This window comes from Convolutriloba macropyga, chromosome 15, assembly GCF_964194025.1.
Source record: "Convolutriloba macropyga chromosome 15, txConMacr16.3, whole genome shotgun sequence".
Classification (NCBI taxonomy): Eukaryota; Metazoa; Xenacoelomorpha; order Acoela; family Convolutidae; genus Convolutriloba; species Convolutriloba macropyga.
In genome coordinates, this window is record NC_134482.1 from 3,174,018 (window position 1) to 3,194,196 (window position 20,179).

The 20,179-nt window shown below is 35.2% G+C and overlaps 1 protein-coding gene across 3 annotated transcripts; it reads left to right on the forward strand.

Annotated features, from left to right (window-relative positions):
* The first annotated feature begins 251 nt into the window (after nucleotides 1-251).
* On the forward strand, nucleotides 252-19,761 carry LOC142354677 (uncharacterized). 3 transcript variants are annotated; one of them, XR_012761108.1, is made up of 5 exons: nucleotides 252-3,018; nucleotides 6,269-7,232; nucleotides 15,400-16,065; nucleotides 16,361-17,197; nucleotides 19,592-19,761. XR_012761108.1 is itself a non-coding variant. In XM_075407032.1 (4 exons), exons 1-4 carry the CDS (start codon nucleotides 991-993, stop codon nucleotides 16,966-16,968), a joined length of 4,266 nt encoding a protein of 1,421 aa, XP_075263147.1. In that variant the 5' UTR covers nucleotides 252-990; the 3' UTR covers nucleotides 16,969-17,281. The 3 variants fall into 3 exon arrangements, 2 of the variants coding, with proteins under 2 accessions (XP_075263147.1, XP_075263148.1); XM_075407032.1 differs by lacking the exon at nucleotides 19,592-19,761 and having other exon boundaries at nucleotides 16,361-17,281; XM_075407033.1 differs by lacking the exons at nucleotides 6,269-7,232; nucleotides 19,592-19,761 and having other exon boundaries at nucleotides 252-2,857; nucleotides 16,361-17,281.
* Nucleotides 19,762-20,179: the final 418 nt, after the last annotated feature.

Sequence of the window (20,179 nt, forward strand, 5' to 3'; positions counted from 1 at the left end):
TAAATACTGTGTTCTAACATTTACAACGGCGCGAATTGTATCACATCCGCAGAAATGCTGTTTTTGTTTTAATAACTTTTTATATAGATTGTGATTGCCGTAAATTATTTCTGTTTTTGTGAGATGTTGCCATTGTATCGCCAATGCTCGTAAAAACATTTGACGATTTATTTCGTCGTCATATATATCTGTGACTTAGTTTATACTTTTCATTATTATGAGCAAGAAAACCTGCAGACAACAAGCTAATTTATTGTTATAAACTTCCAACGAATTAACTTGGCTCAAACTTTTTGACAATTTTTACTTTTATTCGCAAGAAACTCTGAATTTGATGCACGTGCCATTAGCACTTCTAGTTAATTTAGCCATTACATTAAATATAATTAATATTTTACCACAAAATACAAAACAATAATCATTTTCGCTTAGTTTGCCTTTTACTTTAGTCACTTTTTGTTGCATAAACGGTTTACTGTTACAGTCAATGTTATGATTGCCTTCTTTTGAATAGCTAATATCTTTTTCTGAACAGAAAAACGGGACATCATGAAAATGTAAATTGCAGAAATGTTCTTCATTTCGAAACTTCAATAATTAAAAACTTCACCCCGAGGTTTTTCCGCCTCACACCCTTCTTTTAGTAACAGGTATTTTGAGTTACTTACTTCCATTGCCATGTAAGAACTCGATGAAAGACTCTCCTTTTGAAATACAGTCCTTAAATTTAAGCCCCTCTGTCAATTTGATTCTTGGTCACAACAGTACAAATTTCATTTGAATATGTATAAACTTTTTCCAATTTTATATCTTATCCCCAAACATTTTTATGAATGAAACTTTTTGAATTTTATATCGTGCTCACCAAATATTGTTTATCAATAACCCCTTTTGAAATTTATATCTTGTACCCCAAATAACTTATACCCAGATTGGTTCAGCGACTACAAATTCTCTTCGGTAACGGTTTATCATATCTAACATTTTCTAATGGAGGAGATACTGGACAGAGTTAAGCGTGAATTGGTAGTACTCCCAGGTGCCCCAAAGGAGATACTGGCTCTAAACCCTCAGGTGGGCTCCATCCTTGGTCGCGCCAAAATGGTACGTACACTATCCCGCATGAGTTTGAAAGGAATAGTTGTTACTAAGCCCATTCCATTGCACACTGCGTCTGAAGAGGCGTCCGCTTCTCTAACAACACAGTCTGAGAAAGTAGCACACGGATCCACGTTCTTTCCTGCTGATTCGAATTTTGACAAAGTGATAATAGTGAAACACGTGAGTGATCTTCCGAATGACACCGCGGTCACTCAGATCACGGAATCAATTTGTGATCAACTTGAGTGTCTGGACAGAGTAGTTCAGCAAATTCTGGCTAAATCAAAAGTCAGCCCGGACAAATTTAATGTTCAATTGTTCGTTAGTTACCCATCCAAAGTGAAAAATAGACGAAACCCTGAATTCGAGAGACTTAAGTCGAATTGCGGGGATTTAGAAACTAAACCAGGATTCGCCAACTTTCATGTGACTGTTAACTTTACCGATGAAAAAGCACTGGAGAAAAAGATCTTAGCTTGTGTAAAAAGAAGCAGCGTGCAGTCAGATGTTATCCCAAAACTAATTTTGCACTGCGATTCGATATTGAAGGAATGTTTCTACCAGTTGAGCGCTCAACCTCTGAAAGTGTTCTCCAGTGAACCTGCAACATTTGAACAAGTTGATGAACTAATTAAAGTATTTAACGTTTATTTTCCTGATCGCCATGAAAAATTGCAATCTGTCCCGCATTTCAACCAAATTACAGACAACATGATGTATGCATACAACCAACAAGGAGAATTAGATGATTTTTATGATTATGCTGGTTATTTAGGAGAAGTTAGACTGTTCTCTGAGAAACTACTGGCTAACCTTAAAAACCCAGTGGGCATTTTATTGAAAAGTTTTTCAGCTGATTGCTTGAAAACAATACTAGACTCTGTCCAGTTTGCACCTCAGGAATTTGAAATGGATTGGCTGTACCTTGGTCAAAATCACATCATTGCATTCGAAGTGGGAATGTCAGAAAAGGAACAACAACCGAAAACAGCAATTCAGAACAAAATAACCCAAACAATAGAGAAAATTGTCCCTCAAATGCAATTGATACTGTACTCCTTCTGTGTTTCATATCAGAAAATGACAAAGGAGGTGTTAACTGGTACCATTCGGAGTCTTGCCGAAAAGTTGTTCAAAGTTGTCATTTTTCTCCCTAATATAAAATATGACAATTTTCTCCAAGAAATAAAAGCAATCAGCAAGGACTGTGAAGACTCCTCTATAACAGAAGAAGCCCATTCATCTGCAAATGTCTCCGGCAATAAGTTGTCGTGTATTGTGAACCAAAATAGGCATCAGCTGTCCAATTTTGTGCTGTTTCTGTTGGAAGACAACTATTGCAACCGACTGCTTCAATTAAATGACAGTCTTGAATTGGAAGCGAGTGACTACTCGCTACAAACACTCTTTAGCTCGTCTATCTCTGCAGAAAACAAACTCTTCGATTACATTTGTTCCTTGTTTTCGGCAGCCTGTCTGAAAGCACCTAAAATGGAGGACACCAAAGCTAATCCTTTAGACATTGACAATCGTTTTTCAAAGGGTTTACCTCACTATTTGAAAAAATTGTCTCTGAGAACAAAGCAAACAACAATGCAGAGTCTAGATGACGTCACATTATGTTCCAAAGTTATTTTAAGTCCTCAACAGCATCGAATTTTGGACGACTTTGGCAAGACACATTTGATCCTTACTGGCCAGCCAGGGAGTGGAAAAACAACTCTGCTCCTAGCCAAATGCGAACAACTGGCATCACGTCAGGATGTTGAGAAGATTTATTTTATCTACGATAGAACAAAACTATTGTTCAGAAAGTATTTGAATAAAATAGTCGAAACCGTACACGATGAAGCAAACAAAATCAAGTTGATTGAAGTTACAACTGATGTTGATGCGTTTAAATTGGCTTTGAAAAATGTAGACAACTCACGCAAACCTGTAAAAGGCCATTTTAGCTATATGAGTTAGGAAAAGTTTCCTCAAAAATTCAATCTCAAAAATTTTAATAAATTGAGTTTCATTTCACGTTAAAAAGGAAATAAAAAGGAAAGCATGAACTGAATTGTTTTTGTATTGCATTAGCATTTGGACAAACTTTCATGTTGCAAGTTTGTTAGTCAATTGCAGCGCAATCATCTAAGGCTACTTCCTCCTACATACACTTCTACTCCAATTTTTAAAAGAAATCAATTTCAGCTGACAACTGAAGCCGATAAAGTGATTGGAAATTAAATGAAATCAATTGATTATTAAAACAAGCAGCATTAAGACACAAAATTTTTCCTGGTCTCAAAAAACCAATTTTTTGCGGTGTTCGAGTTTTATCAGTCATCTAGAACCTAAGACCATTTCAACAATGACACCAATTGATAGAATTAATGTTTTTCCGTTGAATTAATTTATAGAGAAACATTTCATGAATTCATGTTTTTCGCTTTAAAACTTTTATAGAAACTATGATATTTCAACCAACTTTAACCAGATTAAGATCTGTAAAACAAAAAACATTCAGAAAAATGATATCGAATTGCAATGTTCTATGTCGATGCTACGTGTGCTACAGCAAATAGTTGCAAAAGAAAACAATGCTCAAATTCGGGTTTTTCCGCAAAAATCTAAACGGAAAACTGAGTCGGGTCAATTGTGTATAATTGTTTTATCCGGATCGTCTAGCAAAAGATCGAACAACCTAGTTAAGGAGCGTAATAGATAATAGTTTAAATTGCAATCCCTTATTAAGGAGTGCAGTAATCTGCGCTTTTTAATATTCAATAACTTTCAATATATAAAGACCCAACGAATAACTTTGCCGGTAACTATACGATGAAATAATCACTAATTGTTCCGACCCACTTTATTGGGGGGGGGGGGGGAGGAAATATTTACTCGAATGTTTTTTTTTGTTTAGTCGATTTTGACTGATTGTTATGATTATCGTAAAAATGTGAATAATATCATTAGAAAACTCGTCCAGCATAGAATATGGATTTACAAAGGTTTTTTGAAATTTCGTTCAATCCAAGGATTTATTGTGATTCTAACTTTTTAAACATTTGACCAAATTACTATGCGTTCAACTAAATTCCGTAATTTTCTGTTCCAATTTTTGTCAGTTTTAATAAAAATATGTTTAAAATATTAACGGTAGTGTTGATGATTTTATCTATAAAGATATAGGAGGGTTGCTGAATTGTTCAATCCAAGTTATTTGGGGTAGAGCTTCTGCTAAATCTGAAGTAGACATGAATAAAAATGCGATAATTTTCTTCGTAAACTCAAAAAAAGAGCCAATTGTTATCCCGTTGGCGTTAAGACTGATCTCTAATTAAAACTTTGCAAGTATTTTGCATTTTTAAACTCGATCATTAAACAAAATGCCTAATTTAATTTTGATATTGCGAAATATTTTGCCTAAATTTTTGCTCAATTCCGCAATCATTTGAACAATTAGGCGTGTTTAAGACGCGAAGCAATACTGGGGTTGATCTTATTCTCACCATGGATCCCTTCAAAAAAAGAATATTCAATTTTTATTGGTGCGCGGCCTTTTTTTAAAATAACTCCGGATTTTTTGTTTTTTTTTAAATGAGGCCTAACCAAGAAAAACGTAGACAATGCTTTCTGTTGTTATCGAATGTCTCTTATGACGTTGAATAGGTTTGTTTTAAGATAAGGTCAGTAAGTTAATAAACTTTGCCTACATTTTATCTTATTTCTCTCAACTTTCTGCCTAGAAGTCTCAACGGTTGTTATTCAATCAAGTATTGACTTTCCGAGGCGCAATTGAATTTTCGAGGTGTTGCAAGTCGATTCATCTCTTTCTGTTGAAACTTTTTGTCTGATAAGACTTTTGAAAAAATTTTTTCTCAAAAACGTATTTGGACTTTTAAGCTTCGCCATGTCGATAAAAGTTTTCTCAGTTGATAGATAGTTTAGCTAATGAAATATAAGTCACAAACCGTGTTCAGTTAACTATAACTTAATCTTTGTAACGGTTTTATGTTCAATTAATTATTTTTTGGCTTTGATGCTACGAGTTTTCATAAACTGTTTTTAAATATCCTCACATTTTATAGAATTTTAGTTCTTTTTTATAATTGAAAAATAATGGAAATTATTGTTGGCTGTCAAATTTTTTGCAAATAAACTTTTTTAAATTGTTTTTAGTGAAAAACCTATGTTATTAACGGCTTCAATATCATTTTTTTGCGAAGTTTAATAGAACCTTTTAGTTTTGCCGGTGTTTGTACTTCTTTTTGTTGTCATAGGACGTATTAATTATGATTTTAGAGATTCCAGTTATTAACTCCTCATTTTGACCACTCTGAAATTATTTTTTTAAAAGTATTTTCCAACTTCGCTTTTTGTTGCTCTTTTTTTGTCGGACTGTTACCCAGTCGCCTTGAGAACAGGTCCCATAGTCTATTTTGTTTAGTTTAGGTTTTATCCGACGCAAGTTTTGTTTTGTTATTATTATTTCTTTAAATATAGTCATTGAATTTTGGTCGTAATTAATGAGTGCTATTTGATTTTTTATTGTGTTTTCTAGTAGTCCTATTAACAACAACTTTCATCGGCCCTCTATGTTGGCATTACTCCATTAATGGATTATTGAACGATATGTATGTTTCAAAAATTTACTATCTCTTCCTGATTTGGTAGCCAATTAAGTCAAGGATATGGATGAGTGGGGTCGGAACATTGTGTGCAAACTCACATTACCGAGCCTCCTTGTCTCTTCAATTGCATTTTCATCAGATTAACCAGAGATAATTCTTAGAAACTGAACCAATTGAAACCAAGAGCACTATTTTTTACAACTGAACCAATTTACAATCTGGCCGAATACAGGCATCGAATTGCTCGGGCAGACTCACAATAGCGCCTGTATTGGCTCTATATGAATCAAAGAAACGGGAACCTTCCCTTCTCAGTTAATTCGGAGATAAATCTTTCTCCTACTCTGCGTCTCAATGGGCATAATTTTTTCCAGATAAGACTTAATTATTGATTGAGTTGTTAAATCTTGAGAAGTCTGATTTTTTTAGTTTTTCTTAAAAAATAGAAGTCTTATTTTAAACTGAAGTCTTATTTCCTTCTTTTGATGATTTCAATAAGTCATTAAGTGGGTCAAATATCTCATTAGAGCGTGATTTGACTACATCAGATGGAAAGACAAGTTGTTATGATTGACGAAATTGATGCTCATTACATACTGAATGAAGACGAGATCTGGACTATGTTGAGTAAGTTTAAGTGTTGTTGGATATCTTTCATTGAAAGAGGCTCAGTCCACAACCGTAATGCAACCATAAGTCTAGAAGGGAAAGTCTTCCAGCATGAAGATTTGAACATTCTGTTTCGAAGTGCGAGTCATATCAGCACCATTACACACAATAACATTGAGATAGCAACATTGATGCTTCCCCTCCCGTCAAAGCCAGTGAGACTGCCTGGCTGCTTCACTGCTCATCAACAAAAGATAGCAGTTAAGCATGTTGAGAAGATCGAAGATGTGTTACACGTTGAAGAGAGTGAGGAATTCCTGGAGAACGTTTTCACAGACAGACTAATAGTATTACTAGCAAAAGAACTACCTTCCGATGTCTTTCTCGATGAATTGAAGAAGAGATGGAATGCAACTGAAGTGGCTCTTTGTACCGACACTGAGAAGATAGATTGCGTCTCTGGTTCTGAGTTTCAATCTGTCTTGTTTATAATCAACTGTCAAACGAACGTCTTTATTGGAGAAAAAAATGTGACTTCAGTTGTGTCTAGAGCACAGTACGAAGTGGGAATCGTTCTAATTAGAACTGATCAATCTTGGTTTGAACGAGCTAACTTGACAGTGACTTCATATCTGTCAATGACTAGATGTGAATATGCTTTATTGTTTGATCAATTCATTGGCAGTACTTCTGATCCTCCCCTCACCAAGTGGATGCAGCCATCAGATACAGACAGACATCAATGGGTGTGGTGGGAAGAAAGAATGAGAGCTCATTTGAATCATGAAAGAGAGAAAACACTCCTGTGTGTGCAACAACAATCAACCACGCTCCAACTACAACTCTATTTTGCATTTTACCGCTTACTATATCAATCACTTAAGATGCGTCATGTCTGTGAAGGTAAGAATGATAACTATTATTTAACCTTCCTGAGAACTTTAAAAAATTAGTCACAGGGACAAATCTATAACTCAATCACAATGTTGATGTATTTTCTAGATACTTTGACAAATGATGAATGTGGGAAAGTTTTCCTGGGTTGTTTACCTTAAATTCAAAGAACTTGGGACAAACCTAGCTATTATAAATCTTACATCATTGAATTCGCAAGCAACTATCGCAATCTGAACCCCCAATGATCAGATAAAAAAATTTAACAGAAAAACGCCTGTCAAAAAAGTATCCAGCATTTTCTAAAGAATAAAAGCTGGCTTAAAAGTGTACAACAAATAGAACTCTAATCGTGAGATTGCAAAGAAAAAATATTTAAAAAAATTTAAAGAAAAAACTAATTATTATTCAATTTATTTCAGTCAGTCAATGTTAAATCCTTTAACTGAAATTTCAGTGGAACAAATGCGATGATGTTAGCTTACAAATTAAGCTTCAAAACAATTTCACACGTTTTGCAATGACGCTCTAAAATTGCTAATGTACTTTAGATAATTGAAACAGTTGAGAGGAACTAAAAAAGCATGCGCAATTTTTGTGATTGTCAGTTTGTCTTGAAATCATATTGAATTTTCAGGGCGACCTTTTTTCTGGTTTATGCATGAATAACTAAAACCAATCACCCTAAAGCATAGATATCAAGATGACAGATATTATTTCGGGTTTGTCAAACTGAACAAAAGAGAAACTGGTAAGCGAGGTGATGCAACTAAGAAATCAAAGAAGAAAGTTGCTTAACCTAGCAAACAGTAATCAAGATAACAAACCAAGAATTGGATACACTTAAGCTTGAATTGGAACGTCAGAGAGAACTTTATTATCAAGCTCAATTTCAAATTCAATTTTTGAGGAGTCAGAATGACAAATTGATATCAAATTAACTAGCGAAAAAACAGTAAAAAAGGTGTCGAGAAATCTACTGTCAACCGTCATTTTTATCAAAAGTTTGTTCCTCGTTTCACAAAACAGTTAATTATTTCTGCGAGCTCTTATAAACTGGTTTGCCAAAAATGACATTAGTAACAATGTCATTTTTACCCATCTTCGACAATAAAAGACCTTAATAATATCATTGACAATTATATGCCATCAACAAAAGCGGAATGTCTGATTATTCATACAGGGCTAATTCCATTGGTCAAGGTTTGGCAGGAGAAGATGCCGCCAAAGAGTTGAGTCGTTTCATCGAAGTGTGTCAATAAAATAAAGCCTTACAAAGTAGCGATATGTAAATACCCATGGTAAAAAACGGCACTTTCGGACGCGAAACCAACAATGATAAAAAAACCAAATTTAACTGGGCTTTAGACGATCTAGCAGATGGTTTACCCGGCGAGTTTCGAAAAACCGACATAAAAGTTCTGGATTATAATTTAGAAAAAGCAGATCTTCAAATGGATGGCATTCATCCTAATCAATTTGGAATCGAGAAAACGGTTTTTAGCTTAGGAAAATACATATCAAGTGTGGGGTATCAACCCTCTGGCAACAACGTATCTATGAGACAAATCAAAAAGCAGCCAATAGATAACGTCAACAATAACTGAAACAGAAATCGTCATATGGGTTATAATGCGTTTGGGTGAACTTGAAAAAATTTTTCCCTTTTGGAAGTTTCTTATGTTCTTTAGCCTGTTTTTTCTTACAGAAGATAAAAAAACTGTTGGTTTTTAATCAAATGTCACCCAAGCACTTTAAATCTTTTGATTTTTGAACGCAAAACAAAGATTGCTAAAGTATGTCTGGGATTTTGGTCTTTAAACTTAATATATCAATTCCTAGTTATAACTTACATCATTTTACTTTGCAGTGATCTCATATCTAATCCAGGACCCAATTTACATAATTTACGAATCTCCGAAGACTACGAAAAACGTAAGGCAAATGCAAATTTATATCCATGTTTCGTATATATAAATATTAGAACCATTAACAACAAACACAAAGAAATTTTGGATTTTGTGCAGCGGCAGAACACACAAACATGCTTTATTGTTACTGAAACATGGATGAAAGATAATCAGAAAATACCGTTGAATTTTTTGAGCAACAATCATCACTTTGTTCATTAAAGTAGATCAAAATTGACGAAATTAACGAGAGGTGGTGGAGTAGGAATATGGGTTCCAAATACAATCAAACATAAAACAAGGAATGATATCAACTCTAATAACAAGTTTTTTTAATCACTATGTGTTGAAATACAAGCAAACTTTTAATAAACGTTTCTTATTGTTCCAACAACAATTTAAGCGAACTTCTTCTGGACGAGTTGACATCAGCAATTTCAGGCGCATATTCAATAACAGATAATGAAACACTATTCGGAGACTATAACATAAATTATTTCAATCAAAAAGAAAGAGAGATATTTACAGAAGTTGCTTCCAACAATGGGCTTCAATTTGGAAACAAAATACCCCAACCTGGACAAATGGAAATCAGGAAACACTGATTGATCACTGCTTAACCACAAGACGAAAAATTTTTGAAACAACCGTTATCAAGCAGTTGTTTGGAAGTGATCATTTCACACAAGTTTTTCCTTTCGTCACTGGAAATTTGCTAATGAAAACAGTTTTTTATAAGGATACTAGAAAACTTACTAGAGCTAATCTCTACAAAAAAATTGCATCAGCGGATTGCAGACCCATGTATCAACAAAACAATGCAAACTCAATGTCTTCGAATATGTTTAAAAATATTCTGAATAATGTGTCTTCTATGAAAATAGGAGAGATATCATCAAAACCAAAAAAACATAATTATCAATTGAAATTTTGAATTTTATTAACAAAGAGCACAGCTTTTTCAATATTTGGAAAAAAGCAGCCATGTTCACATATAACTCAAACAAAAGAATAATAAAACCGTACAAACATACTACTTAGAAGAGCGAGTAACAACTATTCACTGAGATTGTTCGAAAGTCTTCCCGATTCAAAGCAACAGTGGAAATTCATTAAAACAAAGATAAAACACGATGATAAACTTAGCGAATATCTAGAATTCGGTGTAACCAAGACATTTCAAAAGATAAAAAAGAAATTGCTAACACAAATAATATTTGTTTTTCTAAGTTTGGTTTCTACGAAGGCGAGAAAGAAAAAAAAGTTGAGTAACCGAACTATGCTTTTGACAAAATTGTGTTTTCCTTCAGACATATAACGAGAAAAAAACTGTTTACTGTAATTGATCAATTACCACAAAACAAAGAAGCGGGTCCTGGATTACTTACGACCTGATCCTTCGAGTGTAGCAAAACGTCTATTGGAACACATCTACAGTTTGCAATAAACGAATGCATATGAAAAAAACATTTTTCCCGACGAACTTAAAAAAGCTTAAGTAACTCCAATTTACAAAAAAGGTGATCCACCGCAAGGCTTTTGCTCCAACATACGCTAGAACATGTTGAGAAGTATGAAATAATCAAGTAAAATCAATTTGGGTTTCTGAAAAGAGAATCTTCGAATGACACAGTTATATTATTGAAGGAATCAAGGAACAGTTTGTTAGAAGAAAATGAAACTGCTGTTACTATATTCTTGGATTTGGCCAAAGCTTTTAACTCAATATCTGACAAAAAATTTTCATGAAAAAAATATAAATTTAAAAAAGTATCAATTGCCATGCTAGAATCGTTTTTGTCTGACAGAAAACAATGCGTATAGAACGGCTTTGCATATTCGAACTGGATGACAATCAATCACGGAGTACCTGAAGGAACGGTTCTCGGAATTTTAATTTTCATAATGTATATCAACAATTTCCCTGAAGAAATGAGAAAAAAGAGAGGACGTTTCACAGTTTGCAGAAGACACATGCATTAATTGTCATTCCAAATCCGATGAAAATCTCTTATGGGAAATTAATAGTGTATTTGAACATACTGACAGTTATGTGAGGCAGAATATGCTAACATTAAACCGAGATAAAACAGAAATTTTTTCAATAAATGGTGAATCAAAAATGGAACAATTGCATCGTATTGGAATTTTCATAGAGCCTGAAAAAATTTTTTGTTATTTAGGTATAATGATTGATACCAACCGAAATTTTGACATACAGCTAAACAAAACGTTAGCAAAAATGGCAAATGCTATAAGGTCAACTTACTTAGTATGACATCTTCTACTATTAAAACAAAAAATTCGTCTTTTAAAATCGCTTGTTTTGTCCCATCTCAATTTCAGTGCAGTTTTTCCAATTTTGATCCAAAAATAAACTCAAAATAAATTTAAGGAGCAACTAAGCAGCGAAATGGTCAAACTGCATGAACGTTTTCCAATAAATAGACAAGAAAGAGGCTGTTGGAGTTTTTTCTACAGAAGTATAATGACCAAACTTCGTAAATTTACTATGCGTTTTTTTGAAAATGTAAATATTTAATCAAACGTTTTTGTTGTGGTTATAACATTAAATTTACATTTCTGACGATTAAAAAATGTGCAGACTTCCATGTATATAAACCAATAATTATGTGCAGTTATTAACATCGTTTGAAATTAGGAAGCTTCGTTTCAAGTATGATGCTATTTGCCGTTGCAATCATCTTTTTTCTGGCTGTTGCTAAAGGTCAAATTGACTGCAAATCATAAAAATTTGCTTTACGTTTCTTATCAATTTGACCTAATGTTTCCCTTTTAGCGAACAACCGGAAAAGATGATGGTTGTAACGACAAATTAAAACACTCACGTGCACGTTTCAAAATGCCAAAACTCTGCAGTGCTATAAATTAATATGCCAGATGTTGCTTCTTAGCAAAAAGTTGTCTTCCGTTGACTTTCGTCATTTTAAAACGTGTGCGTTTTGTGTTGTAAGCACGGTTATGTGACTCTGCAGAATTCAGTTTAAATTGTGACATTATATCTCGAATCGCTTCGCGATTCTCGATAAACGACAGAAGTTCTCAGCGACTTCAAGCAGAGTCACTTAAACATTACTTACAACGTGCTTGAAAGCAAACTTCACAATTTCAAATGATATTGACAAATGCACTTGGTCTTCTCGAGCTTAAATTTCTTGAGCATAAAGCAAAACAGACGCAATCGTAAATTGTGTAACAAAAAATGTATTAGTCAATTATTTTTGCCCTGTGTGTTACTGATTAAAAAGATTTATGCAAGGTATATACCAGAATGCGTCATTTTCCTTAGCCAATCAGAATTGAGTATTTAAATACGCATAGTAATTGTTCCAATTTTAGTATAATGCTCACAAAAAGTGCAAATAACATAGTTTCTTTAAACCTAATAATTAAACATATCATCTAAGGCTTGTTTGAACTTAAAAATTTGCTTTTTTTGCACGGTTTCGAATAGAATGGTGACCGTTTTTTTAAATAAAATTCCGATTATTGATAAAGCGTACTTTCATGTATGAAACCATCTAGTTTTCTGGAATACCGTTCCATAATCCAGAACTTGCAAGAAAAATTGACCAAAATTTGAAAAAATTGGACAAAAAGCATAAAATTTTGACAATTTTGTCAAAACTATTCCATTTTCAATCCAAATTTTCGTTTATTGATTGACACACAATACAAAGAAAAAAGTGTGAAAAATTCACATCCTCCGGCCTAAAAAAAAATTCTTTCAACATATTCATTTCGTCTCTCGTTTTCATAACGTACCGTCGGCTTCTTTTTCCTCAATTTCATCCTTTACGATTTCCGTTTTTTTCGCTAACGTCGCTCTCCCAATATGTTGTTTTTGTTTATCGTATTCGGTAGTTCCATTTTTTTGCGTTGAGTGGTCACCGTTGTTTTTCACCGCTCTATTCTTTCCTTCGATGTAGTATGTTGTTTATGTGATGAAGTATGTTGTGTTTGTTGCAGTATGTTGATTATGGTAATATGTCGACTGGTTGTTTTGTTCTTGTTGCTTTCTGGGGTGTGACTTAGGTTTTTTCCGGAGTTACGGCTAGTTGGTCCCTAGACTTTTCCAAATTACTCGTTTAGTGGCTCCGCTATTGTAGTATATTATTATTTGCTGCTGCATGTTGAGTGTTTGTATGATTATGAGTTGTTCTGGTTCTGTTGGCGTCTAGGGTGTGAATTAAGTTTGTTCTGGAGTTACGGCTAGATTGTTACCCAACTTTTCTAGCTGATATAGTCTACAAACATAATATTGTAATTTGTGTACTTTTTGCTGCAGTTTGTTTAATATGGTGAGTATGCTGATTGGTTGCTTAAGTCTCGACGTTACTGGGGTACGATTTTTTGCTCCTTTGCGCTCCGTTTGCCCAACTTATCCTTCCGTCCGCTTCTTTTCCCGATTCACCGTACATCAATCGCCCGATGTTTGCATCCCGTCCGTCTAGTCCGCGTCATTCGCCCGGCTCTTCCATTCCGTATGTTTCGTTTCAAGTTCAGTCTTGCGTATTTTGCAGGGCAATCGCACTCCGGTTGTTTCCCCATTCAGGCTCGCGTTTCTTACACGCACGTCGGACGCTCTCCATTTTGTTACTCACTTTTGCCGGGTACTATGTTACTCGGCAACTTCTTTAGAGCTCTTCCGCGGCTTGATAATCAAGTCATTGTCATTTGGGCTCGGTATAACCCTCATCCCGTTTGCAATTTTATTTAAATTGAGTTTTCAGCCATTTTAAGATCAGGGCTGAATCACACGAGAAATTGAATAAGCTATTCAGTGCAAGATCTAATCTCGAGTCTGAGATACGTAACATCCACAAAGATGTCACTGACGCCATAGATCGGCAAGACAGGAGGGTTAAAGTAGAACGATTTGTTTCTAAGTTGAAGGACGTTTTCTGTAAGCTGGTACAGAAAAACGAGGAACTCTTTGACTGGGCCGATAAAACCGAAAACCCACAGTCAATTTATCCTATCCTTGAGCAATGGTTAGATGATGGAACTAAGAACAATATATTGACTCAGTCTCTGTTCAAGACACCGTATGCAAAGGCATTAATCTTCAGGGTCCTTTCAGAGGAAGTTCGCACTTAACAACGTCAACCATGTCTCGCCAGCGTAACCAAGACTTTCTCATGGCATAACTGAAACGCGAAGAAGCTGAAAAACAAGAGCAAGCTGCATTTCGCCTCGCTAAACAGAAGCATGGAGTTGCAATGCGTAAAAAGTACCTTGAAATTTAAATGCAATTAGATCAGATGGCGGTTCAAAAATTAGAGGAGGAGCATCGACAGAGCGTTGCCGCAGCTAAATTAAACGGGGTGGAATTGATGGATAATTGTTTATTATTTCGCCATAACTCAAGTGAACTGAACTAGATCGGGGATCAATTAGAAGCCAGAAACGTGTTGAGGATTTAGTAAATTCATTTCCTACTCAGTAACCATGCAGCAGCAGTTCCGTCAATCGTTGGCGCCGACGAGTTTGATCATCGTAAACGGTACGCCCGTGCAAAACGTATGCTAACACTATTTGGGCATGTTGTATCAAAGAGTACATACCGGCGCTGATCCGACGATCCAAGTGGCAGACGCCTGCCGAGCAACACTTTAAGAGCGGTGACTTGGTCTGGATAGTTGAAGAGACAAACCCAAGATGTTACTACCCTACTGTTTGGATCACTGAACTTCGTTACGTTTCCGACAGCGTCGCACGCTCCGCTGTCTTGCACACGTCTACTGGATCGCTCCTTCGCCCACTTGTAAAATTAGTACCCATTCTCCCAACATCTTTTTCTGGGCCGGAGGATGTTACTGAATAAAAAGATGTATGCGAGATATATACTAAGATGCGTCATTTTTTTAGCCAATCGGAATCGAGTTTTTAAATAAGCATAGAAATCGTTACAATTTACGTATAAAGCTCGGAAAAAGTGCAAATAACATAACTTCGTTAAGCCTAATAAATAAACGAATAAGGTAAGGCTCGTTTGAACCTCATAATTTTCGATTTTTTTTGCACGGTTTAGAATAGAATGGTGACCGGCTTTGATCTCAAGTATCAATAACAGACTGATACCAGTTAAATGAGGAAAAAGTCTTTGCCGTCTAAAAACACTTGTGGCTGTATCTGGATATATACAGATCTGGATGAATTGAGACTTATTGGTAGAATGTTTTTACTTCTCAGCTACACTGTGTTAATTTATTTGGCTTCAATCACTTTCTGATTCATTACAGCAGATGAGGACAAAATTTGGATCAAATTTGAGTTGGACAGTATTGATGACAAAACAATTAATGTGACCAAAGTTGAATTGGACAGTGATGATGGAACAATTAGTGAATTGAATCTGCTCTACTGGAGTGTTATATCAAATAGTGCCCAATCAGTGGAATGTTGTGTTGATCTACTTCGAAAACGCAATCTACTCTCAACTGAAATAAACAAACAATATCCAAATGCAACAATACTACATGTGATGATGGATGAAGAAGTAATGAATGATGAAAACGCGGCTCTTATCTATAGATTGCTGATCAACTGCGATGAATTGGAGAACGGTACTCTTTGTCATAGATTTGAAAACAGAAATCTCTTCGATAGCACGCTTTCAGGTGATATTGGTGATCCCTTTCTCGTACTTTTTAACTCTACTGTCAGATGTGATGTATTTTTCATGGAGTATCTTGGCTTTAAGAGGGGAGAGAGTGAAGAGAAGAGAATAGAGAAGTACAGAAAGTGGGGAGGGAATATACTGTTCAATGTTATTAGAATGAAGAGTGTGGATGCAGTTGAATTGGGTTTGAGATTGCTGAAGAGTTACGATTACATACTCAAATATGAACTCAGTCAGATCAACAAACATAGCAAGACTCTTCTTCAGTATGCAATAAATAATGCTGGTAAGTAAACAAAGCAAAGCCTTTTTGAAATCGCGTTGATGACAGTTGTCACTAAAGATAGACGAAATTAAGGACCTGTAGCTCTGCTTATTGTGATAGATATTTCTGTAACGATAGAAACAAGACAGTTCTCACCTGCACACTTGCATCCTGCTTAATCTATTCAATCTACCATTTGCACAAGCCTATTGCGTTGTATTGTATTTGGACAAACAATGTGTATATAAGTTATAGTCCTTGATTAAATATCACATTTTTAATTACATGACATGTCTGTAATCATTCATTTGTACAGGTTTCGTAGAACAAGAACTTAAATTGTCTGTGATCAAACTACTCATTGAGGCAGGCTTCCCCAACAAACTTCTACTGCATGAATGTGATCAGTATGACAACAGAGTTTTGATGGCATTGCTCATTGAGGCAGGCTTCCCCAACAACCGTCTACTGCATCACTGTGATCTTTATAGCCTCTTCGGAATGAGAACTGGCAGCGATGAAAACGTGTTAGACTCTGCCATCACCGAAAAGTGTTGGAGTATAGTTAAGTATCTGCTGTCGGATGAAGAGAGGAGACACATATTCATGTCAAGTCACAAAGGAGACAGGTATCGAGATGTGCTCTTGAATCGTGCCATACAATCCCTATCAGATGATGAGAGAGAAGAAGTGGATAAATTGGTTCGATTACTCCGACTAAGAAAACGTGCAAACAGCGTTCCAGACACAGCTATTCACAGTGATCGGAAGGGAGTAGATGAGTATATGTCTCCAAATGAAAAGAAGACCATGTCAAGTGACAAACTAGACAAGAATCAATTTATGTTTTCGAACAGCTTTGAGCTATCTTTATCAGATGATGCGAGTGAGCAAATGGCGGAAAAGGTGGCGGAGAATAGTTGAGTTTCTGTTGTCAGATGAAGACAGGAGACATATTCATGTCAAGTCACAAAGGAGAAAAATATTTGAAATATATACATAGAAAACTACCAAAATCTCATAAAAACAAAAATTGATAATGATGAGTCCACAAATAAGTGATGAATAGTGATGAATCTTTTCGACTATTACAAGGGAGTACGAAGAAAGACAAATGGTGTTGAACAGAAGAAGCTTTCAGAAGACACATGTTGTAAATATGATTGCAATTTTTTTGTAAAATTATTATCCTCCCCGGTTGCAAAGGAGACTAGCAAAGTATTTCATTACAAGCCAACGCCCCTACCAATGGAATTACTATTGCGCTCATTTTGTGCAATTTTGAAACAAAAGCGTTGTAAAGTACAATGTCAATATATGTATTATTATAGTAGAATTTGCTATATTTTGTTTAATATTATATAACAATTAGTATAATTGTTCCTTTGTCGCTTTATCCCACGCTTAAAAGACCTTTTAACAGAAAAATATTTTGTGGTCCAGGTTAATTGATAGGGGCGCTGGCTCGTTATGTTATCGAGGAAGCGAAGAACGCTCGTTAAATTTTCGAATACTAAGGATAATACTTCATCGATCGTGGTTTCTCAATTGGACGACACACAATTTTTAAGACACAGAATTAGCCGACAATTGAGGAACTATAAACACCGGTCAACCACATGTCATGATAATGAACCGCGCTCTAAGTTAGCCTCTCTTAGTTTTAAAGCAACCGTTATTGGGCTGTAACTATTAGCTATTTGTGTCCTGCTTCAAAGGCTCTCGCAACTAAAATCTATCACAATCGAACAAGTTATCACGACAAAAAATCAAGTCGAAGTTTCAATAACACTAGTTGAATGTTACCATTTTGGCTTCTGCGATTTTACATCTCTTGATGAAATTTGTCGGTCGATTGGCGAGTCTTCAAATTTGTATTGAGTGTCGGCTAATACTCCTAGCCCCTCCATCGATGTTCGAATTTTTGTGATTACAATTATTTTAAGAAAATGCTTTTGGCGGAACAGGACAGTTAAATATGTTAACTGAGCAAATGAAGGCATTTAAGAAACTACTAAGTGCAAGCCCCCCCCCCCCCCCCCGCCGCCTGGTACCCAAGAGAGAATCCCCGTTTCTGTGTTATAATTCGAAACTTATACCCTCGACCAAGGGGGCAATTGTTCGCCAGACCTTACTTCTCTACTAAAACCGAGAATTAAATGTTTTGGTGAAATAATCAAATTGGAGATGAATTATTTGCTAGCTCTTCACTCTAATCGAATTGATATCTTTTTGAAACAACCACTAAAATTATATTATTCCACAAATTGTTTTGTAGTGTAAATATACCAACAGAATATTGAAACAAAAATATTACTCGATTAATTTAATCTATTCGTTTAACATTCAATACAACAGAAGAAATTCGGTACATTGTTCATAAATTAAAAGGCGGGAATCAATTTCAGGCAAAGTCAGTGCAAATAATGGTCTATCCGTACCTTATGGTGAGGTCAGACGCAAACTAAGTAAAAGAAGAACCTTAACTCAGTTAGGTTACAGTTAGCGCAACAACTGACAGCCAAAAGTTGAAAGGACATGAAAGTGAAACCAAATTACTGAGAAGAATTGGGCTGACAAAAATATTTAGAACAACCAATTAATTGAGAATCAGGCCCCAAATTTAAATTGAGTCATCAAAAACAGCCATATGAGTTATCAAGAGCAAGACGAACAAACTTAAAAATCTGAAAGAAAGTCAAGAAACCGAGAGAGAACTTTTGCCCAACCCCATATTTGGCGTCATACGTAGAACCAGCTTCATATATCAGTGGAGGCGCTAACTTCTCTATCCATAGAGAGCTGTTTGTTACAGCTAAAAATAAAGATACGATGGTTTAAATCAATTTATGAAAGGTTTAACTCATTTTAAAAACAAGTCAGCTAAGATATTGAGTGATATAGGCCACATTTGTATAAAACAAGACTGCTCGTGCGGGTCGGTAGGCAGCATATGTAAAGAACTTAAAAGCATTTCAAAAATTTTCTCCTGAAAAATCTTATGGGTACTAGACACGGTACCCATAATTTGCTACCCTTTATTATGATATATTTTGTTACCAGATATAAACCTCTTGAAACAATCATTCTGCAACATAAAACGGTTTCTCTGTAAAACTTCATTTTCATCCGGAGTAATCCATTAAGACGCATAGGTATTCCCCAAAGTTTCCACCATAGTGAAAATTGCGCAAAAAATAGATACACAGAATGAGTCAAATTAGGAAACGAGCTCAGTAGCATTTATTCGCAGAAATGGTTCAGCGGTTTTTGCGTAGATGAGATACTTCCCAGTTGGAAAATAGATGAAAAGTCTTGCAGTACAATATCGCTCAGTTTACACATCGCTTTTTTGCATTGAATGTATCTGTAATCCGCAATTGTGACTAATTTAATGCGCGCTTTTGAGCTAGCAAAAGTGATTTCAACTTTAAAAATTTCATCACGAAAAATTGGTTTTGAAAAATATACCATAAAGAGCTTAGATAAAATTATCAATCATTTCAGCAAGGCGGACCAACTGATGCAAAAATTAATTGTTTTGTAGGTCGGGAATCAGGAAAACAACACCAGGATGGATTCACCGCAGACCGAGTTGACACCCCAGAGCAAACAATTGAAATCATCTGAGAACAGTCTAAAAGCAACATTCAGCGAAGTAAAATTGCCAAAAACTCGGAAATCTCGAAAAGTGCACACAAACTCAATTAGAAATCGGAACCCTTGATTCAAACCTTTGAAATTGTTGTCTGTAATTTGGTTATAACATATTTTATCAACTTAGCCGTGTTTTGACCTTTAACGTACGCAGAAGACTGTCAATATGTCATTATTCACTTAAGAAGAATAGATGGATTTATCAGAAAAAATTTGAGACACCTTCAAATAGACACCTGTATATAGACGCAAAATTTAAAGCAGTTACGAGGAATTTTTCAGAAAAAAAGCAACGCAACTTTAAAATAGTTGCACAAGTGATAAATTTGGGTTAAAATGATGTTTCCTATATAGACAAAAAATAATGAAAAATTTCCTGAAAGACGCAGAACGGTAAAGGAGCAGAGTAGAGGGATTTCTCAGAATAAAATAGACACTTTTAAATAGCCCTTTAGACTAAAATTTATTGCTCTTTTCC

Bases quoted from the DNA above. Each gene is read 5' to 3' on its own strand.
- LOC142354677 (XM_075407032.1), top strand. From the start codon at position 991: ATGGAGGAGATACTGGACAGAGTTAAGCGTGAATTGGTAGTACTCCCA. The intron at 3,019-6,268 runs GTAGACAACTCA...TGACTACATCAG, and splicing joins TTAAATTGGCTTTGAAAAAT to ATGGAAAGACAAGTTGTTAT. The intron at 16,066-16,360 runs GTAAGTAAACAA...TCATTTGTACAG, and splicing joins GTATGCAATAAATAATGCTG to GTTTCGTAGAACAAGAACTT.